The sequence below is a fragment of the Fringilla coelebs genome, assembly GCF_963513975.1.
Source record: "Fringilla coelebs genome assembly, chromosome: 4".
In the NCBI taxonomy this organism is placed as follows: domain Eukaryota; kingdom Metazoa; phylum Chordata; class Aves; order Passeriformes; family Fringillidae; genus Fringilla; species Fringilla coelebs.
In genome coordinates this window covers 2,605,404-2,629,933 of record NC_140032.1, presented here as the reverse complement: position 1 = coordinate 2,629,933, position 24,530 = coordinate 2,605,404, and the positions used below count along the sequence as shown (strand labels likewise).

The window sequence follows — 24,530 nt, the reverse complement described above, 5'->3', positions numbered from 1 at the left end:
AAAAAAAAGCCATTTCTTATTTGTTTCCATACATTTCCTCACATCACCCGCTCACGTCACTGCAGGACAATGCAATTCCTGTCCCCATTATCACTTCCTGATATGGAAAAGTTGATCTATCTGGCCAATGAATGGTGTCTCATTTTTAGATTTCCTTGTGTTACTTAGAGCTGCCCAGATGCTCTGCACCATTTCACCTAAATTAGGAAAACAAACTGGAGACAAAGAGGACAAACTGGGATGACCAACTCCGTGTTGATATGACTGGCAACAACCCTTCCTGCCTGCTGATTACTCTGCCCTTTGTTCTTTGTCAGAAATTGTTCATCTCCCTTATTGTGACACACACCTCAAACTCATTGAAAAGACACATCTGGATAATTTTTCTTGCCCCAGCCTCATTTAATCAGGGTTTTGAATGACATGAACCTAATGGTGAGGAAGTCTGAGCTCTTGGTGGGAGGTACACACAGAATTTGTGAAATTATATGGAAGAACTTTATGAGCAAAACCCTTCTAGGATTTCACTTCTCTCTTTCATAAACCCCAGTATTCTAGAGAACAAAACCAGAACTTACTTTCAATTTCATTGAAGATAAAGGAACCCACAACAGAGAAGGTCAAGACTGAAATGGGTAAGGCACAGTCGGACAGAATTTCACGTACCCTCGCGTGCAAATATGGGCTGCAAAAGAGGCAAAAAATTCCCATCAGCACCCCACTGTCAGGGCAATAACTCAATCCAGACAACATTTAATGCTTTAGAAGTGAAAATTCAGTCCCATCTTGCAATGCTGAAAAGATACTTGGAGTGATGAATTAGACTTTCACTCAGCCTTAAATCTTCTGGAACCTACAGCTTTTAAAGGTAGATGAGTGCAGAAGCAAAACACAAAGAAACCAGAAAATAAGATGCAAGCTAGGAAAAAAAAAAGGCCTTCAAGCATGAATTTGTGTCTCATTTCCACTTTACTTTAATTGCTTCCTGCATCTCAAATGAAGAGTTTTAAGAGCAATAGGAGCAAACCCCAAATTAGAGTTGATGTTTGACTCCCAGAAGCACCCTGAAGGTACATTCCCAGTAGACCTACCTGCACCATCAGGAATTTTTGCCCAGCAATATGATTCAATGTCTGTTTGGAGGGAGATACAGGGAACCCAAAGCTTTTTTAGAAAGTCACTTGTGAGGCCAAACTAAAGACGGAAGGACATCATCCACTGAGCGAACATTTTGTTCTGCTGGGAATTTTTTCCAGGTGGCCCTGGCAAGTTCATCCCTGCCTTTGGCTTCCACCTGATTTTCCTGGGATGCAAAATTGGTGAGGTCACACCTTGAGTGCTCTGTCCAGTCCTGGGCCCCTCAGTTTAGGAAGGATGTTGAGATACTTGAGTGTGTCCAGAGGGGGCAACGAGGCTGGAGAGGGGCTGGGAACACAAACCTTGTCAGGAACCACTGAGGGAGCTGGGGGTGTTCAGCCTGGAGAAAAGAAGACTCAGGGGTGACCTTATCACTCTACAATTCCCTGAAAGGTGGTTGTAGCCAGGTGGGGTTAGTCTCTCACCGGGAAGCAACTGACACAACCCAGAGCACGCAGCCTCAAGCTGCACCAAGGGAAATACAAGTTGGATATTAGGAAAAGTTTTTCACAGAAAGAGTGATAAAGTTCTGGAATTTTCTGCCCAGGGAGGTGGTGGAGTCACCATCCCTGGGTGTGTTTAACAAAGCCTGGATGTGGCACTGGGTGCCAGGGTTTAGTTGAGGCGTTAGGGATGGGTTGGACTTGATGATCTTGAAGGTCTCTTCCAACCTGGTCATTCTGTGAATTAAGATCTAAGCTGTTAAAGACTCCCTCAGAGAGAACATGAAATAATCAGGAGTCTGAGCTCTACACAACTCACCTTTTCTTGAACTGATAGAGGGTATGGCCAAGCCAGAGGGTTCCCAGCATCAACATGAGGCTGAGGACGGCGGTCTCACGCCCGTAGTGCCCATCGTGAGTGCAAGTGTGGTTCTCGTTCACTGAGGAGTTCATCAAGAAGCTGGTGTTGATGCCAAGGCCTGGGATAGCATCAGCCTGTGATTTCCCATCTCCTGGGTGCTCATAGTGGTAATATTTCTTAAAAACTGCACAAACAACCAAGAGGCAAGCGTTAGGAGAGGACAATCAAAGCAAGGAAAATAAAGTGGGTTTCTTGCTTGATCACGAAGTATTAACGTTATGCTTCACCAGCTCTGCCTCTCAAGCCTGCAGAAAGAAATCAGGGCTGCTGCTCTTAGGAAGCCAGTCCTTCACAAATTGATTTTTTCACTTATTTTAACAGGTAAGAGTTAGATTAATCTATAAAGCACCTCTGTAAGGACTTCCAGTGCTAATTATGTGGTTTTTTTCCAAACACTGGAAGCACTGCTGTTAGATACACATATAAATATTTCTATCTAGACACCTGCTTTTAGCAGCCTGGCAAATAAATTCCATCAGGATTCTCTGGAAACACTAAGAGCAGCCAGGCTGCACAGATCCTTAAGTGGATTACACAGTGTACACTAATTACTTTTCTTCCAAGGCTAGTCCAGATTTTAGAGGTAAGTGTTGATATGCAAAACCTGGCAGAACATTTAAATTTACAATGCAAATTAGAGTTACAGGCCTGAAGTAAACTTGCACAAGCAAAACACCCAGTAAAGCCTCTGGAACTGTCCATAAATGCTTTAGATCAGCTCACAGGCATTTATATAAGGAATGGACAGCTGTAAAGACCCTCTTGCTCTTGAGCATTTACTGTGTTCCCATTTCTATGTCACTGGTTGGCTCCAAGTATGTTTTTGGGATCATTTAACCTCTTTGGGGAAGAATAGCCTGAAGGAGCAAGTAAAACCAGAAGATGGGAATTGGGTTTGCAGCCTCAGTGTTCCCACAATATCTGCTCAAATGGCAACATGCAGCATCCACACTTCCCTGTACCCATGGGAAATACAGGAGCACAGAAACCAACATGCCAGAGCTTTGCAGTCCCACTGCCTTTCTTCATTTTAGTCAAAATACCCCTTCAAACTTTGCCTAGACAACTTCAGGGCAAGACCATCCTCTCTAGGCAAAACCACAACCACCTGAAGCTTAGGCTAAAATGCAGTTCCTAATATTTTCCTCACCCTCAAATAATAATCTGGGTTCTGAAAGCCCCAAACACTTCAGTTTTTCCATCTGCAGTGGCCACAGAGAAAGCAGGGAAGACAAAGTAATTCTGAATATTTGAGAAGAAACTTTGAATGTTTTTGTGCAGCACAACCAATATTTGCAACGGCCTTGAGTGTGGCTGAAGCCCAGGTTGTGTTACTGCTGGTTTGGAGCTCACCCCAGTGTAAAATGCCCCGAGTTCAACCAAGCAGCCATTTGAAATGCAGTAATGATCTTTCCTGCACCATCTTTGGAAGGATTTAAAGGTGCTTTAAAAGGAGTCTGGGCATTCCACAAGTGGATGAGGCCAGCATGGCATGGAGGCCACAAGAGAGAAGACTGCCTCCCATTCAATGCATCTGTACATTAATTGAAACATCACAGAAGGTTTACAGTACAAAATTTAACCTCTCAAACTGCACCAAGAGCAGCCAGGAGTCAGATCACCTTAAAGCTCCAGAAAGGTTCCCCCAGTGAGGAGCAATCCCATCCTGACCCCGGTCCAGAAAGTTTCCCCATCGCGTGCTGGGGAAGAGGCTCTGCTCTCCTTTATTTCCTCCCTCCGTGCTCCAGCTGCCTCAGCCCTGGCAGGACACACACACACCTGCTCTGAAAACAGGTAGAAAAAAATCCTGGGCCCCAGAGCACTGCCATGACCCACAGCCTGGCACAGAATGGGCTGTTAGAAGATTTGCACTTTCCGGCTCTGAACGCCAAAGGACGCTTTTGTCCTGACAAAAATGATTCTGGCAGCATTTCCTGGGAATTCACAGCTGGCCAGGGAGAAAAGCCTGCTCACCCTAAGTGCTACTGGGTCCTAGAGACACATCTGAACATCAGAGAAACCAGCAGCACAAACAAGCCAGGAACTACAGAGAATGTATTTGCATTCCTCTGGATTAAGATGTGGACTGGAATGAGTAGCAAACAAGTGATTTTGTTTTGGCTCTTGTAGATTTTCTCAAGCTCCCACAGATGGCTATATTGCAATTATATATTTAGGGTTGGGATATATTGCAATAATGTATTTGGGGCTGATCTTTGGTGCTCAGCTTGACTGCATCATTCCATGCTCCATCTCTGAGGCTGCAATTCTATTTATATGCACCAACCCAGGCAGGATTGCTCCAGTCCCTTCTGGATAGAGGAAAAAACCTTGCTTTACTCTTGTATTTTAATTCAAGCAACAAGAACACACCAAAACAGAGTGGAAGTCAACCCATACCACCTTGCTGGGAAGATTTGATGCCTGAACATTTCTGGGTTGTTTTCACACCAGAGCTCAGTGAACCTCATTGCCATCATCCAGAGAGAGCAGCAGAGCCAGGGGTGCCCTGGCTGAAACCGAGCCCTTCTCCAGCCTCCAACAACATGAGCTGGCTTTGTTTTCCTCTGCCTGCTCACCACCATTTCCTGCTCAGTGCAGATGTCAAGATCAAACAAACACAGCCTCGGTGGCCGGGCCAGGCAGTGAAAACAAAGTGGCTTCGGTTCCCTTCCCCTCCTTTCCTGCATGTGTACCTTGCACAGAATCAAGGCTATGAACAGGCTGGGAAAACATCTGGGAAGAGGTGGCATTGTCCCCTGGCACTCAGGAAGCCCAGAGTTGGTGCCAGCAGGATAATGCACTAACAGGACACATTTAAACAGCACAGAAAAAATATCAGCTTTCACTTCCTACTGAACTGCTCAACCAAAATTTTGAGTGGGAGGAGGAGGCAGCAGCAGTGAACCATCACCTCCTCAAAAATAGGCAGGGAAGAACTAAGATGAGCCTGTGGCCATGAGCTGCACTCCTGGTGATGTGTTTTTAAATATGGGCTCTAAGAGGGTAAAGGATAAAGTCTGGGCCTGCCAGCACCGGGGCCCTCCTGTGTCTGGAAGCAGCTTTGGTCCCACCTGTGGATGCCCTGAACACTCCCAGGTGCAGCTGAAGCCAACATGAGCTGGCAAAGGAGAGTTGGTGTGACTTTATTACCATCATTCCTACAAATTCATCCCTTCCCAAGTACAAAGAACATCCAACTGGTTAACTATCACACATAAAATCACAGAATGTGTTGGGTTGGAAGGGACCTTTGAGATCATCTTCTTCCACCCCCTGCCATGGGCACCTCCCACTGTCCCAGGGTGCTCCAAGCCCCGTCTAACCTGGCCTTGGACACTTCCAGGGATCCAGGGGCAGCCACAGCTTCTCTGGGCACTCTGTGCCAGGGCTCAGCACCCTCACAGGAAGATTTTCTCCCTAATATCCAATCTAAACCTGGTTTCTGTCAGTAAGGCCACTGCCCCTTGTCTTACAGCATCTCCTCCTGTTCTCACTGCAATACTCAAAGGATTTACTTACATATTGCTGGAAGTCTGGCAGACAAGAGCAGTGGATGCTTCCTGCAATTTAACCTCTGCTATGGGAGATCAGCTCTGGGCAACAGAAACTTTGTGAATATTTACTAATTTTTACAGAGCAGCTGAATGTTCTGTTGAGGACCAGCTGGAGAATGTCCCATGCCCCCAGGACAGGGCACTGACAGCACACACTCAGCAAAGCTCACAGAATCAACAACTATCCCATAAAACCTCTGCCTCACCAAGCTCTAAGCAGGATATTTAAAAGATGCAGGTGTTCTACAGAGAAAAAAAACACCCTCTGATTGCACAATCAAAGCACACAAGGCAATTAAGGATTCCCAGTCAAGCGAGAAAGTTTCTCACTTCAAATTGCTCTGCAGTGTCAAATCTCTTGGAAAGCATTCCCTTGCAAGCCTGAGGGTCTTAAAAACAAGGAGTGTGCTTGGGTGTATCCTGAAGGATTTCAAAGGACAGCCCAAACTTTGGGATGCTGGACAACAGGTCATAAAAATCAAGGAATTTTTGTCCAAATCCTCACTGGGATGAACAGAAATGCTGCCACCCACAAGGTGTTTCTGCTACCGTGATTCACCTTCTGAAATACCTCCTGCCAATCCCTGTGGGGAGGGAGAGAAGTGTCAGAGGAATCTGTTAAACCCCAAGGCTCTCCAAGGAGATTTCGAATTTAACCCAGAAATGGGAAAGCCAAGTGGCTGGAAAGGGCAGAGGAGCTTTAGGAAAGTGCTGGAGTCACTGCAGGCCTTGTACTGCCATTAAAGAAGGGTTTTAGATCCCAGGGAAAACCAGGAAATCTCAACCCATCTTTCAACTCCTCTCCACAGAGCCTGAATAATGTGTCAAGGAATAAGGACTCCAAACACTGCATTTAAATCTGACTTTTTTTTTTTTTTTTTTGGTCAGGACAATTCAAAACCAAACTGGAATCAGGAGAAAGCTCTCACATCAATAACATAATGGCTTCTCCATTTGGTGAAAATTTAGAAACCAATTCTATCTCAACCAACAGAAATTAGAGCTGCTAAAAATTCTGCACACCCAGGTAAACTGCTGACAAAGGGCTGCTTCCATCTCATACACACTGATTTTCTTTTTTTCCCTGAAGACTTTGAACACAGAACAAGCAAACATCACACATTTTTGCAGCCCTGTGCTTGCCTCTGACAAGGCAGCAAAGCAGAGATCTGCTCTGAAAAACACTGTTGCAAGACTTACCTTTAACAATGCCTTTGATGGCATCAAGCACAAATGTGATGGATATAAAAAGTGCAATTATTTCTTCTGTTGACCTGTGGAAAAAGCCCAGGAATTAATAGAGCTGCATTCAACTCTGCTCAAAGAAAAATCAGCATATTCATCAATTTACATGAAAATATACCAATTTGAGTTAGGCTCCAACTTAGAAACAAAACCCAGTAAATCAGAGAACTTCTTTCAAGCTGGAACAATAAGCCAAAATGATACTTTCCTCATCTCACAAAATACATTTTGCAGCAAGTTCATAATTAAGGAGCTTGTGGAATGTGTAATTTTTCCATTTGAAGAATAATCTGATCAAAATATGACTTCTTGAAAATAGCTACCTTTTAAAGAGCTTCATCAGGAGGCTGACATTAAAGAGGGAGTAGATCACAAGGAAAAAGCTGTTCCAGAGTCCAATCCAGGCATAGAAAGCACTGAAATCCAAATTGTAGTCGTCACAGATTCCTTGGATGACTGCAAAAGTGAAGCATTCATGTGTCACAATCAACTCCTGTCACTGCCACCCAGTGATCCCCATCTGCTCCAGGCCAAAAAGAACCAATTTCAAGACTTTACCCCAGTTCATTTATTAGAGATTACATTAAATCCACATTCCTGCACTTCCACTGCATCAACATGAACTGTTCTCCCCTTCCATCATGAGAAACAGGAGAGACACTTGGGAAAATATTTCCCCCATACTGCTCAAAGCATTTTTCCTTGGGATTGAGGCCAGCTCAAAGCATTTTTCCTTGGGATTGAAGCAGCTGGAATTTGCTCTCAGTGACATTTTGGGATGCTGTTGAGCAAGGGGTGTCACAGCTGCTCTTTCCAGCCCATCTCTGATTATCCCCACAGATACTGAGCTTGTTCCTCTGGCTGATCTCTGGTTCATTGAGATCAGCTTGCAGTACCTGGAAAGCTGCTGATCATACTTTAAAACATTGATGAAAAAAATCCAAAACTCAACAAACCCAAAAAACTTTGTCTCAAGCTGGTTAAATGCAGCCACATGAGAGAATCCTTACTTAAATAGATTTCCTCACTGAAGCTGAAGAAATGCTTATTTTCATGAAGTTTTTTCTCTGCAAAATGATTTCTTCAGAAAAACAATTTGAACTAAACCAGGAGCTGGTATCAATGATCCTTGTGGGTCCCTTCCAACTTAGGATATTCTGATGGTGATGGAAAGGGGAGGAATTTGATTCAGGCTTTGCAGAATCCCAGAACATCCTGAGCTGGAAGGGACTCCTCAGGATTATCCATCCAACTCCTGGCCCCACACAGGACACCCCAACAATCAACCCCATGATGTGCCTGAGAACCTTATCCAAACATTCCTTGACTTTGTGCCCTGTATCTCCCCAGGGGAGCTTGTTCCCATGCCCCACCACCCTCCGAGGGGAGAACTTTCCCTGACAGCAGCCATTAAACATCAATTTATCAAACAAACCCAACTCAGACTCTACAAAGCTCTCACCCTCAATCCCTCAATCCCCTGCTGCAGACTCACCATTGATGTAGAGGGCCAAGGGAGCTGTGGTCAGCAGCACCACCAGGGGCTGCCCTGAGAAGAGGGCGTAGAGCAGCCCTCCAATGCACTGCCCGAAAATCGTCTTCCGAACATCTGGAATTGGGGAGGATGGAAACAAAAGCAGGGATTTGGGTCAATCCCTGCCTCATCCAGGAGCATTCACAGGGCACAGAAAACAACCACTAATGAGGAGAAGAAATGTTTCAAGGGTGCAGAGGTAACAGACTCAAAAATCAAAAAGTGAGCCTTTATTTGTATCCATAATTTAGGTTTCCAGATGTTCAGCTAATTGGTGAACTCTGGGATTTTTTTCTGAATATTGTTATATTTTATATATACATTTTAAATGTATTTATTTTATTTTACATACATTTTAAATGCATTTATTTTATTTTAACACCTATAAGACATAAGCAGTACTTGCTGGAACTGTGACTGCAGCACAAACTTCTTCTACAACTGGGATAAAGGATGATGTTTAGCTCTGTCCCAGGGATTTCAATACTGCCAATAAAATCCAGGTCAAAAGCACAGCAGCTTGTGCCAAGAAAAATGTGCAAATAATTACATGAAGTCAAAATTCAAATTCATAATTCAAAAATACAGTAGCATACATCTGTATCAGTCCAAGTCAGATGATAACACCCAAAGCAGGGTTCAATATTTCTGGTTTTCAACAAAAGTAATGAACTAAATTTAAAAAAAAAAATCCTTCCGTTGTGGTTTTGGGTTTGTTTTCCCCCTGTAAATAAAAACTATCAGAACTTTCTGTGACCATAATGAAATTTTGAATACATGGAATCAAATGCATAAAAGTTTAAGAAGCACTAAACTGATGAACTCACCAATAGCTCCTCGAGTATTTTCATCATTGAGGGACCCAAAAGCAATGGATGGAAGGAGGCAGGCAAAGTACAGAAAGATCATGGTTGTGATGTATTTCCCTATAGCTTTGTTGTTCCCAATAATACCTGGGGCAAACCACAACAAAATCATGTTGGTAAAGCACTGAAAACCTTCTCACATCAGCCACAGCCATGTTAGTTCATCTTGAGAAGCAGCAATTCAGTCCACACTTGAAACATGTAACCAAACTGTTCATGTGTGATTCTGCACAACCCAAACTCTTCTGCCCATCTGGGACCAGAAGTAGCACCAAAATTGCCAGCAGACATTTTTGACATCATCAGAACAGGAAATACAAGAAGCTTTTGCTCAGTTTTGTCAATCCCCATAGCTTGGAAGAGGATCAAGGCAGGAACTGTAAGTTTAGGGTTCATAAACCCTCACCCCTGCCTTTTTAACACCAACTTTTCAGGCATTCTGGACTGTGTCCCTAATGAGCTTCACAGCAATCTCTTGTCTTCCCTACTCTTGTCTTGGGCAGGAAAACAGGAAGCCCTTCATTTCTCCCTAGACAGAAGTCTAAGGCTGTAGGTTTGAATCAATAATATGCTACTCTGAGCCAAAAAATGGCTGTAGGACCCAAAACCAAACAGCCCCAGAGGTCAGGAATGGCTACACTGAGATTTGCTTTACCAAGCCCTGCTGAAAGAACAGCCTCTCTCTTTTCCATCCACACACCCCCCTCATCTCCATCGGAAAAAAACACACCAGGCCAAAACACAAAGCAGCCAGAAAGAGAATTAAAGTGTCAGAATATGAATTTAAGAGCCTCTGAAGTAGCTTCCCTTCCCCTTCCTGTTTTCAGGCTGATGTTGATATGAGCTCACTGGGGATGCACAGGAGAAAGGATGAGATGACAGCAGCTGATGTTGCTCCAGGAGAACACAAGTTTTTCCACAGAACAGAGAGGATGCACTGGAAAAAGTCTCCTGAGCCTCCAGGCTGCCTGTGCCACCATCCTTGATGGTGCTGTTCCTCTGAGACAGCTGGAGGAGCTGGGATCTGCCCAATTCCCCTTTCTGGAAGGCTCCAGAACAGAGAATTCCCACACAGGAATCTGCCCTGAGCTCCCAAATGCCCACCTGAGCTTTTGCAGCATCAGTCCCTTGCTGAGAGAGGTAAAACCCAATGTGTTGGATCAGATAAAGAAGGGCTTGGCTTTTGAGGTTATTGGTGCCACACTGAAAATCTTTATCACCAGAATGAAAAGAACAAAAATGTCTCAATGACTTTAGGATCTTATCTAACATCTGCTTTCTGCACCATTTGCAGGGCAGAGATAAGGATGGGAGGAGGATGTAAAAACCCAAAAATCAAAGGTGATGTGTAATGAACAGGCAGCCACATGAATAAAGGACACCTTGTGATGTGCCTGCTTGCAGGCAGGAGAGGAACAGACACAAGCAGCACTTCTGATGCTCAGCATCCTCAAACTCCAGGCTAAAACCTGACAAGAAACACCTCAAGCATGCAAATATGAGCTTGACCTTTTGGGAGTCATCAGGCCAGCTGATCCTAGGCAAATTCCTTTGCATTTATTGGGAAGATCCAGAAACCACAGGTCACATTCCTGACCATTCCTGGCAACCCAAAGGGCTGGAATTCAATTCTCACAGATGAAGACATCCCATGATCCTGAGTCCAACAGCTGCAGGCTCCTACCTCACACTCCAAACTGCCTGAAACCTTTAGAGAAAAGGAAGGATTTGGCAAGACAAACAGGGCTGAGGGGTGGTTCCATGAGTAGACACGGTCACACCCTGGTTCAGAGGATTCTCTGTCCCACCAAAATATTGCTTTTTGGACAAGGGAGTCTTTCCAATATGAAAGGTCAGGGGCAATGATGCCTGGAAGGTTTGAAATAATTTCTGAAAGGATAACCAGGTCCAGAGAAGCAAATAATATCTTTTTTTAAAAGATTCAGGTGGTTAAATCATAGCATGAGAGGTCAGAAGGAAGAAACCTTGAAGAGCATCACAAAAGCCCATTTTCAGATTCCATCCTGGCAAAGGAGCCCTTGCTGGCCATGGAGGTCCTTATGCACAAGGACATGGCCTCAAGCTGCACCAGGGGAGGTTCAGTTGAACATCAGGAGGAATTTCCTCATGGAAAGGGTTGTTAAACACTGGAAGGGGCTGTCCAGGGAGGCAGTGAGTGCCCACCCCTGGAGCTGTCCAAGGAAGGACTGGATGTGGCACTCAGTGCTCTGGGCTGGGGACAAGGTGGGGATTTGGCACAGCTTGGACTCAGTCTTGGAGGTTTTTTCCAACTTCAGTTATTCTGTGATTCATCCTGGCTGGGTCCAAGACTTTCAGCACTTTCTTTAATCCATAATCAGCCAGATAAGATTCTAGGATCAAGAATCCTACTGGTGGGCAGTGAAATTCACTTTGTAATGGAGATAATAATTAAACACACTCCTTCCAAAGCTGATTGCTCACTCTTTAATTGCAGTCATGACCAAACATTGCCTCTCCTTGTACAGATCCACCTGCCAGAGACACTGAAATCCAGCATTAACCACAATTTACCTTTCTGCCTTTTTAAAGCCAACATCTGATGAAACATATTCAGGATGTTCTGCAGCCCATGGACTGCTGTGGCTTCATTCAGAAGAAGGTGAGCTGCATTATGATGGTATTTCATCTGTGACAAGGCTCATAAAGCCACTGAAAAATGTGTCCCTCCACCTGCACCATGGAAATTTATGGCATAAAAATCAACTCTTGGTCCTGCTGTGGAATTTGAGTAGCTGATTATTACAGGAGCATTCCCCTGAAATTAAGGTATAGCTACACACTGGAATGGGGAGCAATTATGTTCATCAATGTGACAGTTCCATTTTACCTGCCTGGATTTCTGAAGTCTCACAGTTTGTAGAGACAAGGTTACAGTTTCAGGGGAAACTGCAGCAATTCTGGCCTCACTTTGCTTGGGATTCAAGAGCAGTAAGTTAATGACCAGCAGCCCTAAAAACTGAGTTTACAGCTCCTGAAGTCTATTAATTGTGTATTTATTAAATCAAAATCACAACTGATGGACATTCTCTGAACTGCCTGTTAATGTTTCTTCCCAATTCTCTGAAATATCCCATGCAAAAAAAGTTTAATTACACTGACCTGCAGCACAGCAGAAAGGATGTGTTTATTAAAGCCCTAATTAAAAAAAAAAAACCCAAACATTTTTATATCAAAAACACTGTAAAACTCAGAATTACAAACTTCTCCTAAAGCCCTCAAGCTGGGTTTTCATTTATGTGGTGGCTGCTGGACTCTGCCCAATGTTGTGGAGATGAATCTTCCCTGAAGTCCTGTGAAGAATAAATCACAGAACAAGTGGGACTAAGAACTCAACTGGAAAAGGAAATCCACTCAGGGAGTTTGGAGCAGAAGCCAAGCATATGCTGAGAGCAGAGAGGCATGAAAAATCAGATAAAGGCTCAGTCCTTTCCCTTTCCATCTCACTTCCTGCAGCCCCTTTCCCAAGAAATCCTGGGTCTCCTGGAAGGAAACATCCACCCACAAAAAATGGTGCTTTTTTGCATCTTTAGAATATTCCCATCCACCACTGACACAAAGAAAGCCCAAAGCAACCCAGGTTGGATGTTTTGGGCAATCATGACAAGTTTGGGATGTTAAACTTTGGTACTCAGGTGATATTTAGGGATGAAGGGCTGCAGGGTGATGCAGGAGCTCCCTCATACCTGATCTAGGGCAGGAGAGACAGAGAGAAAGGGAAAAGCCTCTCTGCAATCCCTTTATTTCCCCTCCTTCCCCAGGAATGGAATCCAGACAAGGTGGCCAAGGCAACCAGGCAGGAAAGCTGATGAGGATTTGGCACAAACCAAAACCAGCCCATGGTCAGCATTTCAGCTCTGGGTTCAGATCAAGGTTTAAGCTCTGAGCTACCTTAGACAGCCAACAAAACAAAAGTTTTCTTTCAAATCCCATTTCTCCAACATTTTCAAGCCTTCCATCTAAGCATGGCCACATTGCAGGGAGCTTTGGAGATCTCCCTCCTGCAAAACATCACAGCAAATCCTGCAGCTCAGGAGCTGGTTAGGGACCCTCTGCAGGACCAAGGACAGGGAGAAATCCACACTTCCAGCAGAACTTTCCACCCACCACAGCCAGGTATCAAAGACACAGGCCCAGAAATAACAGGGAGAAAGAATAAATCTCTTTTTCCTTCATTTTCCAAAGTCCTCCTCTTTTTCCTTCATTTTCCTTCCCCAGGAGGTGAAGGGATATGGATGTTTAAGAACACAGCATCAAAGCTCACCATAAAAATCTCAGGCACCTCACATTTCCCACTGGGCACTTCAGGCACTGCAATTGTGTTTGTTCCTCTGGGTTGTACCAGAAAATAACAGTGAAGAATGAGGACAGCAGCTTTCAGGAGTTTCAGAAATCTTGTATCTGAGTGCAGGCAGAATCCCCTTTCACTCAAACCAGCCTCAATATAAAGAAATTTCTGGGAGCTCCAGTTTGAGGCTTAAAGAGTAATAAAATTGACACCCAAATGCTCTGAGCCAATTTGACAGGATCAGGATGAAGTTCAGTCACACTGTTTTTTTTTTAAGATAGAATCCCACACACAAAGGTGACAGCCAAATGGAGTAAATTCCAATTTAAAGGAAAACTACAGGATGCTCAGACTCAGCATAAGCCAGTTGTTCATCTTCAGATGTTCCTGCTGGAAGACATCTATTAAAAGCCATCTTTATCACCAAAACCCTGGAAAAAAGTTTAGAAAACTCTTCCTTGATCCTTTGACCCATTCAGTAAAATGCACAAGACTTTGTCATAAAACAAAGTTGATGAGTTCCTAATCTGGAGTAGAAGGGGAAAAAAAAAAGAGAAAGACTTTTCCTTTAAGGATAATTTGTGCAGTGTGTGAAGAGGACCAACCCTACAAAACTCCAACTGGCCAAAGATTTGCTGGTCCTACAAAAAGCCTCATTATTTATCACCCTGTCCCTGATGGGTTTATCTGTCTAACCCCAAACCCTAGGATGCTGCTCAGATTGAGGATTTAGAGACTCCAACCATCCAAAACCCAGCATCTCTGTAATTCAGAGCTCTTTGATGGAGCAGATGTGGCTGTCTGGAGTGCAGATACTGGGATAGTTCAAATCCCTCATGTTCTGATGCACCACTGCTTTGAGATGCTCCAGGAATTCCACATTCCTGATCACCTTCAGTCTCAGTGCTTTATGGCAGATACTTCATGCTCCATCTGCTTTTCATTTCAAGCAGTTCCTTAAAGCATTCATCCTAATTTCTGTTTTCTGAGAAGAAATGGCCATACTAACATACAGTATTTTTTTAGAAAATCCCTTTTTTCCCCATTTCCTATTGAAAGGGCACAACTGCTCCTACAATGAGAACCTCTCATTTGAGCTGAAGTAGTTTTGTAGTTTCACTGGGCTCTTTTCCACTCTCCAGAAGTTGTTTAACAAATCACTGACACTTTTCAACCTGTGGTTCCATTTTATCCCAATTTAATGCCCATTCTGTACATCAATGTGTGCAAAGCCTGCAGAGCTCACAGCCAAGAGCCCAGGGCTGAGGCAGCACCCACAGGGTCCATATGGATGCAGTCAGAGCCACAATATGGACCCTGAAGGGGATTTCCAAGTCTGCTAACAATCAGAATTGGCTGCAGGACCAGAATCTGATGTTTTTGTGCCTGCTGGGCTCAGACAGGCAGAGCAGACACTGCTCTGTCTTGAGGTGAACATGGGTCCCCACAAGGCACTTCTGCAGCAGTTCTCTTCTCGAGTGCTTCAATATCCCTTTATAATGAAAACTGAGCTTTTGACAGCTCTAGAAAGCAACAGCCAAAGGGATGAAGCGTCCAAATTAGGAGCTGAAGTCCCCTGCCAGACCTGAAAAGCCAGTGATGCACACACCAAAAACTGTTTCTGTTTTATCCAAGTCCTTGCTGCTCCCCTGAAAATCATTTTACATCCCCCATCCTCCCCAAAACACCCTCAAATCCCCAGAGAAATCAGCATTACCCCTCCCATCACACCGAGTCTCCTGAAAATAAGTTTCATCCCAGCAGTGCCAAAGCACCTGGAGAAAGCATCCAGCACTCAACCCCTGTGCTAAGCCAGCATCTCATTCACGTTCCTCTGCTGGCTGGAAGGGAGTGAGGACACACATCCACAGCCTTGGCCAGGCCTCTCTGAAGCTTAAGCTGCCTGTGGAAGGTGGCTTTGCAAGAGAAGACTGAAAATTGGGGTCTGGGTGGGCATCTTGGTTTTTTTATGCCTAATCCAAAGAAGATCATCTTTATCTCATGAACCCTCACAGCACTTGTGCAGTGAGCAAGGCAGGGACACACACTTGAGCTAAGGTGGATTTAGCAGCAGGAAGGGATAAATTCCTGATATATTTGATAAATCTCCAAGGTTTTCCCTGCCTACACTTTAATTCTCTGTTTTATTTGAACTTTCTGGGTATGAGATTGAATATATTAACCAACTCCCCAACAAGCTGCAGGAAACACGTTTTGATGTCAGGCTGGGGCTCTGTAATCCCACTTTGCCCTGAAGATTCTGCCCAGCCTTCATGAAAGCGAAAGTCTGTGAGTGAAAAGGGAGAAAGCAACTCTTAAAAACCCCAAGGCCACTGTGGGAGCTGCATCAAGCTGAGGCTCACTTTAAACACTGCGTGCTGCTCCTGTGATCTGGCGGCAGCGGACGAGCCGTATCCTGTTTTTCACAACACCGGGCTGAAGTTACCGCAGCTCACATTTTGTTTAAGCGTTCTCAACTCCCACAGCATCACTATAATTAGTGTGGAGCCAGCTTGCAGAGACAGCAGAAAGGGCCTATCAGGCCAGTGCTGAGTAATTAGATTGCAAGGAGTTGATCTGAGTCTACACACGGCGCTAATCGATCCATTTAATCACCGCTTAATAAAAATTAAAATCCTCATCCGCGCACAGCCAGCGCCCTCATTAAGGAAACGCTGCAGGAGCCTCATCCCCAGTGCTCCACGCTGCCCATTCACAGGCTTTTGCCAAAACACCCTCTCAAACAAGGGCCAGGAGAGCTGTTACACATATCAAAGCACACATTGAATGCACACTGTAAACAGGACATCACATCACAAAAAAAAAATCCCCACTCGGGGCAGAGCTTCCATAAACATTGGCCAACGTACCATCGGTGAAGTCCAGCGCGTACACTGGGAATCTTCGTGCAATGTCATCAGAAATCCCCTTGCCAATATTGAGAAAGTCGTGCAGCTGAAGAAAGGAAGGAAGTGCTGTGTCAGTGTAAAGGCTCATGCATTGTTAAAGAGATTAAGCTCCTTATTCAAGCCTGATAGGAGCGAGAGGGCTCGTTTTCAATAGGGCATTCAAATCCCATCTTGTCATGATAATAAAAATAAACTCGCCGGGATTCAATTTATATCCTCACAGCATTGTAAAGGAGAAAATCCCCCAGACCACCCTGTTTTCCTCCCTTCCTTCCCTTCTCCCCCTCCCATTCCTATCTGCATCCCTGTTTTGCAGGTAAGGGAGTTGAGGATCCACTGGATGGATTAGACATTGGGTGCCCTGGGGTTAAGCACGTCTGAGGCGCCTTCCCTATCCCTCCACACAACTTTTCCTTTAGATGCCAGCACAAAAATTCCCCTAAATCCACATGAAACTTCTGAAAGAGATCCCCAGCAAGTTCTTCTGCCATGGCAAAGGGAGACCTCAAAGAGATGTGAGGGAATTCAGGCTGTTGGCACCTCAAACTCCATCAACAGGGAAAAGCTTGAATAAATCCACACAATCATAATTTCTGCCCTTAAAACACAATATAAACACCGGGGAAGGGTTCCAAAAATCCAACATGTTCCCTTTTATTCCTGGTTTGGGGGCCTGCAAGGTGCAGTGGGATTGCTGATAGGATCTGCTGCTCACCACAGGCAATGAGGAGCTTGTCAGGAATATGTGACAGCTGCTATTGCCTCTCAGCCTCCCAATCCTCACAACTCCTTCCTTATGGAAAGCACATGGAAAGCATCAGGGTAGGCAACACTTACAAATGAGGCACCTGTCAGATTTTTTCCTGTTACTCTCAGAGCACACAAACCACTCTGAAAATCAAATGCACCTTTGTGCAGTGACAACAACCCCAGCTGCCTCAGCTAAAACATTTCATGTATTTGTTGCAGAACAGGCACAGAAGACTTATAACCTCTGCTAGGGAGTGTAAGGGAGGAAATAAAAATTACAGACACAAAATTTACACTGACAGATCATCTCAAAGCAGCAGGGAGCTCTTCCTTTGGCTGCTTCATGTGGAAACTGATAAAAATGACTGCTTTAGAAAGGTACAGCGCTCATTTAATGGACTACACACAGCTTTGCCTTCTCTCCTGGGACTCACCTGTTTGCAGCACCTGGAAAATCAGAACCACAAACAAAATAAAGAAGGGAATATTTTCCTTTAGAAGGAATACACTGGGCACAGCAATCACTGGGTTTGGGGTGCTAAAGAGGAGCAGCTCCTTTCTCAGTGACCATATCATCTCAGATTTCAGCTATTTAAGTCAATTCTGTTGCAATGTGCCAATGCACCTGTAGGACTTTTTGAACTTGAGGACAGTTTCAACTCTAACCTGAACAACCAGGATGAGCAGACAGATGTGCTGCCAGCAGACACCAGCAAAACATCTGCATTTGAAGCATTTCTGAAAAATCTCTGGGCTTCAACCATATTTGGTGGCAGAGTTGGACATCAAAGCCAGATGCACTCAAAAAGCAATTTAATTTTCCCCCCCAGAAAGAGATTCCTGAAGGCATGAGTCAGCCAGAGAATCACAATGGCCTCAGACTGGGATGTTTACTTATCATGCTGCAGTGAGCACAGGGGGAAAGGATGCTCAGGGTGTCTCATCTTCCAGGGAAGGAGGAGCATGGCTGCTGCTGGCCTGGGGCAGCAGGGAGGGGGCTCTGGGGAACAAAACCTGTTCCAGGCAGCTGGGAGTGTGCAGAGGAGGAAAGCAATGCCTAACTCATCCCACAAGGCACCAGGGTTATGTTTAAGACTCGCCCTGATTTCTTCATGCACATATTTCTTGTGTGTGTGAGTGTGAAATGAGGGTAGAGGGTGTCAGTGGAACCTCACCAGGAGGAAAAGCTGTTCCTTCTGTTGGGCTGATCCTCCTGTGAGCTTTCCTCTCTGCTCTCTACCCTCAGACTCAACCTGAGATATCACAGAATGGTTTGGGCTGGAAAAAGCCCACCCAGGTCCACAGGCAGGGACACCTTCCACTAGCCCAGGTGGCTCCAAGCCCTGTCCAGCCTGGTGTTGGACACTTCCAGGGATCCATGGGCAGCCACAGCTTCTCTGGGCACCTGTGACAGAAGGATTTCTTCCTAATATCCCATCTAAATCTAACTTTCAGCTTAATGCCATTCCCCCCTCTCCTGTCACTCCACACCCTCTCCGGCCCTCCTTACAGTAGGAGGCTGCTAAAAGACTGAGTTACAAAAGATAAAAAAAATACAAAATGTAAAAGACTGGCCTCCAAAGTTACAGCCCTTTTTGGTTTCACTTTTATCTCCCAACCTAACCAAATAGATGAGCTTCATGAATTTTTCCACTTTGCATTCTACAAATCTCTCCCAGTTTCTTGCCATTATTTGGGTTAGAGGAAGAGGCTAAGCCAGCACTTAGCAGCTACAAAGCCAAACAGAAAAAATGTGCTCCAACAACTCTGACCCTTCCTCAGCCTTCCCCAAAAGTGCTGGGGGGGCTGCAGGAGTATTTTATAGAGATCAGGGATGTGAGTCTGTGCAAAAACACAACATCCTCTGTATCCCCCTCCTGCTGATGCTGAGCACACACAGCCCCCTCAGCAAATCCACACAGGACACAAAATCACAGCCAGAAAAACATCACAGCTGTTAGGGGCTCCTCCATGAACAAAATCACAATTAGATGCCTCAGTAAACAAGAGGATTTCAGGCTGACTTAATGATGATTGAGTACATAGCTTTGCCTAAATAATCCTCTGAGATGAGCCAAGGCAAAGTGACAGTGCTGTAGGCACAGCAGGGAATGTGACTGTCACATCCCCCTCAGTATTTCAGCAGAGGTAAAAACAAGCACTTTGCAAAAATCCCACTCACACCCAGAATTTAAGGCTTGTTTCCTCTCCCATCACTGCAGGACCCAAGAGGCCAGATTTTCATGTCACCCAGAGACTTTACACTTTCCTGAGAGCTCACTTGTCATAGCCCAGGGGCTCCAGTGAGGGTGTTTATTTCTCTGGGGGTGGCTGACAGGTTGAAATTACACTCCTGGTCTCACATGGGTTTGTGCTCATATTAAATGCTTCCTCTCCACAAGGGAGGAGATGCTGGACATGGCTCTGAGGAGCTGAGGAATCCAGCTAGGGACTCAAATCAACCTCATTTCTCCAGACAAACCCTGGCTTGCCAGGAAACCTCTTTTCCCAGCTCTTTGTGCCAGCAGGGCAAGGTGGGGATACAGAGACTGCATCTCCCAAGAGCTCAGGGATAAAATGGTTTAAAAAAAAAAAAAAACACTTCAGCAAATCCAGGCCCACAACTGTCAATGCCAAAAGCAAGAGCTGAAGGAAGAAGTGTCACCCTCCACTGCACTGGCTTGGAGGAATCAGGGTTCTGCCTGGCCAAGGCTGCTTTTCCAAGCAGGCCAGCAGGAATCACCAGTCTCAGGGCCAAAATCTACAAGCTCAGTGTCTCATCCAGCCCTCCTCACCAAACCACAGAGCAGAAAACTCTCTGGAGACATTTTTTGGCTATTTTTAGCAAAAGACAAAGTCTCTTGCTAAAGACACTTCAACTGCTCTAACAAAAACCCATTTGAAAGGCCAGGTGTAGAGGGTTAAACCTACTTTAGGTAAATTACTACTCCAAATATCCCTGCCTTGCATGACCTGGGTTTAAAGAGGGTTTCAGGACTTGTTCTGCAAAGTTATGAGCAGATATGGGGTCTAGCAAAGTTCAAAGCACTACCTATAAGCAAGGGGATTCCACAGGAAAAACATGAGCTTTGCTCATTTCCAGATGTGCAGATCAAACCCCTTAAATCTATTCCAGGGGGGAAAAATAAATGATAAGTGAAGCAGCTCCTGCACTATAAGCAACCCAAAGCTTTGGGGTTATTTGTAATGCAGAGACAGGAGCAGCATGCTGGGGATGGCATGGTTTGTTTTTCAGGTATGCTGTCTGCTTAAAGAATGGATTTCTGAACGGAAAAACAAAGCAATGACCAACACACAGGAAATTCCAGAAAAGAAAGCTGAGTTACAGCATTTCCCTCCAACTTTAAAGTACAAAGCAAGTAATGTTTTACAGAGCTACAGATCAAACAGGGAGAATTCAGGCCAAATACTGACAGGCAACTTTTAAGTGAAATTACCGTGCAGAGATGGCCAAGAAGCTTTTTGGCTGCAGGAAAGACAAGCAGCAGCTTCTTTCAGAGCCTTCTGATTGTAAGGATTAAGTACCTTGGACTGACAAGGAGCAGGGATCCATTAATCCCACCCCCCATCTGGAATCTAAGTCCTGAAACCATTTCAACCCCCCAGAGCTCTGCATCCCTTCAGCACCTGCCTGTTTAAAGTGACTTTTTGGAGATTTACAGCAGAATCCGAGGAAGGTGGATGTGCACACAGCAGAACTTTGGGGAAGCCTTGGTGTTGGGAGCTCGCTGGGAATGCTGCTGCATCCACTGGCCTCAAGTGTTCACCTCCTCACCCCAAATCCCCATGGATGGATGGAGGGATGGATGAGGGACGGAGGGATGGATGATGGATGGATGGATGGAGGGATGGATGGATGATGGATGGATGGATGATGGAGGGATGGATGATGGAGGGATGGATGGATGGATGGCTGGATGGATGGATGGATGGATGGATGGATGGATGGATGGATGGATGATGGATGGATGGATGATGGATGGATGGATGATGGATGGATGGATGGATGGATGATGGATGGATGGATGATGGATGGATGGATGATGGATGGATGGATGGATGATGGATGGATGGATTTGGACACCAGGACACGGCAGAGGTGCTGGCCAAGCCTTACCTTGAGCTGTTTGCTACCGTGTGGCGTGTGCCCATCTTTCCTTCCTGAGGGTCTCTGATTGGCCACTGTCAGCAAGTGGCGTTGGTGCACCAAGGCCTCCTTGAACTCCTCCTCAGTTTTGGTTTCCAGAAGCTTCTGCCGGAAGGTTATGTCTGAAAACATCGTGGCAAAGGTCCTGCCCACTTCTGTAGCCGTTTTGGTGCTTTTCTAAGCAGGAAAAACAAAAAAAAAGGACAGGAAAAGTGCTTGTAAAACCATTTCATTTCACTTCTGAAAGGTAAACCCCATAATTTATCTCTCTGAAGAGGAACCTGCCCAGCTCCCAGGATCCCAGAGAGACCTGAGGGAGGAGGGCACATGTGGAAGCTGCTGCAGATGAACACACATCCACAGCAGAATCCTCTGGAGGCACCACCACAGGTCCTGAAGCCCTGATTGATCTTTACTTGATCAACTTCCCAGAACCAATCCAAAGCTGAATCATGCTGAGTGTGCATTTTATCCCTGGTTTCCCTTCAAGACAAGACAAAAATCTTTGCTACTTAACAGCACCTCAGCATTGCTGCTCCTGGAGTAGAAAGGTTTCTACAGGTACTGATGTCTTATCTGAAAGACTGAGATTATTGTGCTCATCTTGATTCCTATTTTTCTGGGCATTAAAACTCAATTCATTTGGCCACTCTGGGGCAATTCTGGCAGCACAAGTGGAGGTTGAGAGCTCTCAGCTCAAGTAACCACTGGCACAGAGGAAAGGATGAGAAAAAACAGCTGGGAACACACACAAGGAGCTCTTGTCTGTCTTCACTAAATGTTTGGAAGGGACAGGAGTCTTGCAGACATGAAAGAAGTGTTTATTTTCAGGGTTGAATATTTCTGAGACACAGGCCTGATCTGTGGGGGTCTAGCTTCCAACAGAATCCAAGCTGCTTTCCTACTGCAGGAAATTAAATGCAAAGGGAAGAGTAAAGGAGGCTGAGGTCCCCATCCCTGCACAAACCCACCAAATCCAAATTCTCCAGGCCCTGACCTGCTCACCTGTTCCTACTGCAGCCAGGACAGGTAAGATGCTTGCCAAGACTAAATTACACAGAACCACAGCTCATTAAAAGCTCCTTCTGATGCCAAGTTTTAACCCACCCACCTCTTCTACACTCCACACTCGTCATGCAGCAGCTACCAGAGACACCCAAACATTCCCCAGCCCTGGAGAACCTCCAAGCTCCCCATTCTGCTGTGAAAAGAAGAGTGAGCATCTGTGATTGATCCCAATTGCTTCTCATGATTCACAGCTGAACAGATGAACAATTTCTCCATGGACACACCAAATAATTCAGTGTGGGTGACGCAGAAGCTCAGGCGTGGGTGGCACTGAGCTGGTCCCAGAGTCATTGCTAATGCTGTCCTTTCTCCATCACTCACATCACCTTCCTCTCTGCCATTTGCTCAGAAAAATTTTGGCTGTCCCATCTTCCATTTGCTCCAAAATTTTGCGGCTGCTCCATCCCTGAAGTGTTCAAAGCCAGGCAGGATGGGGCTTGGAACAACCTGGGACAGTGGAAGGTGTCCCTGAACATGGCAGAGGTTGGAATGAGATTGTCTTAAATCTTCCCTCCCAACCCAAAGCATTCTGGATTCCATCACCAGGAATGTCCCTTCAAACACGCACTAGGGCACATTCAATCTAAGTTTCCAGGGAGAGGTTTGGATTTAAGTGAAGGGTTTTCCCTGGGACTTGCTTTTAGAGTCTGTAAACCAGCCTGGATTTGCCACCACAGAGGAGACTCCACCTTTCACCTCTAAGCACCATCAATCCTTGGGCTGGATGCTGCAAAGATTGCTTCAACATTCCCAATGATGTTCCCGTTTTTCCTTTACCAAGGAGATGAATAGTTTAGAGAGGATAGATATATGCAGAAAAACTGATTTTTTTTTCCTTCCTCCATATTAGCAAGGCCAAGAATCTGGATTCCCAGCAAAACAAATGCCCATTTTGTGGACTTTCCCCCCTCCATTGAATGTGTTGCTGTCAGCAGGTTAATTATTTTAACTGCTGCACCAGAAATGCGCACTTGGGGCTGGCTCCACCAACCCATTTAAAATAAAAAAGCACATTGGCAAGTGCAAGCCCTGTTGGCCTCCACTCCCTTCCCTTAATTTGCTGCTGACCATTGGAACTGCAAACTCTCGGGATCCGAGCGGATGCGGAGCTGCTGGCGGGTGCTCTGCACGTAGCTGGCCCCAGATAACAATGAGGGACAGATCCACGGAGCTGCACACAGCTCCAGGTGTTCTCCCTCCTGCTTTGCACAAGGAACATCAATATGTTTTCAGCCTGTTGGCTTTGAGGTTGATGCCAAAAGCAGGTTGGGAAAGACCTGCCAGAAATCCTGGGAAAGAAGGAAACACCAGTATTCCCATTTAAATGTGGGTGGTGGTGAAGGGGGGAGGACACGGGCCAGACCAGCAGGTCCCAAGGTCACATAGATAGCATTGAAGAGCAGGAAATTGAATCAGGACATATCCTGTCCCAGGAAAGGTCCCCAACCTCTCCAGCACCTCCCAGGAGCACAGACCCAGCAGCCCCAAGGTGTAAACAGCCAGCTGGAGTGTTAAAAGGTCTTGAGCTTTGAACCACTCAGCCATCAGCTGGAAGAACCACCTTGGTCAGGCCAGGGCTTTCTAGGAAGACAGGATGGTGATCCCCAATTAACCTTGAAGCACCCCATGATATCAGAGTCAGACTTGGATGATCCTCGTGAGTCCCTTCCAACTCAGGATATTCTGATTGCAGTAAAAGTGTTCTACCGTGCCATTCTTGTCAGCACCAAAGCAGCAGAACCTGAGCAAGCTTTAAGCTTGCTGTTTCAGGTGCTAAAAGCTCTGAAAGGCCCAAAGAGCCTCAGGGACAGGCTGACCTTAAAAGCACCACAGCTCCCAGAAAGTCTCACCCTCACTGCAACAGAGCTCAAAAAAGAATCATCTTCCTCTTGGCTGCATCACCTGCAGCTGCTGCAGCCACACGTGCAGGGTAAATGTCAGCCCCATCAGAGAAGTTTGTTGGGAAACAACCCAGACCTTTGCCCTGGGGCACCAGCTGTAGGCTCACAAGGGCCTTTCAAAAGCTTGGCTTTAGCAAGGAACTGCATTTCTTACTTCTAAAAATAGCAGCTCCAGCTGGAGAGGGGAATCCATGGAGTGTTAAG

The 24,530-nt window shown here is 45.5% G+C and overlaps 1 protein-coding gene across 2 annotated transcripts in view; it reads right to left on the bottom strand.

Annotated features, from left to right (window-relative positions):
- The window catches only part of SLC4A11 (solute carrier family 4 member 11), a 92,737-nt gene that overhangs the window by 17,604 nt on the left and 50,603 nt on the right, over nucleotides 1-24,530 (bottom strand). For both annotated transcript variants that reach the window (XM_084204499.1, XM_084204500.1), the window contains 8 exons: nucleotides 21,328-21,534; nucleotides 16,401-16,485; nucleotides 9,165-9,290; nucleotides 8,299-8,412; nucleotides 7,127-7,259; nucleotides 6,759-6,832; nucleotides 1,900-2,125; nucleotides 579-685 (listed from right to left, as the gene is read on the bottom strand). In XM_084204499.1, the coding sequence (XP_084060625.1) occupies nucleotides 579-685; nucleotides 1,900-2,125; nucleotides 6,759-6,832; nucleotides 7,127-7,259; nucleotides 8,299-8,412; nucleotides 9,165-9,290; nucleotides 16,401-16,485; nucleotides 21,328-21,534 (1,072 nt within the window). The remainder of the gene's footprint in view (nucleotides 1-578; nucleotides 686-1,899; nucleotides 2,126-6,758; nucleotides 6,833-7,126; nucleotides 7,260-8,298; nucleotides 8,413-9,164; nucleotides 9,291-16,400; nucleotides 16,486-21,327; nucleotides 21,535-24,530) is intronic.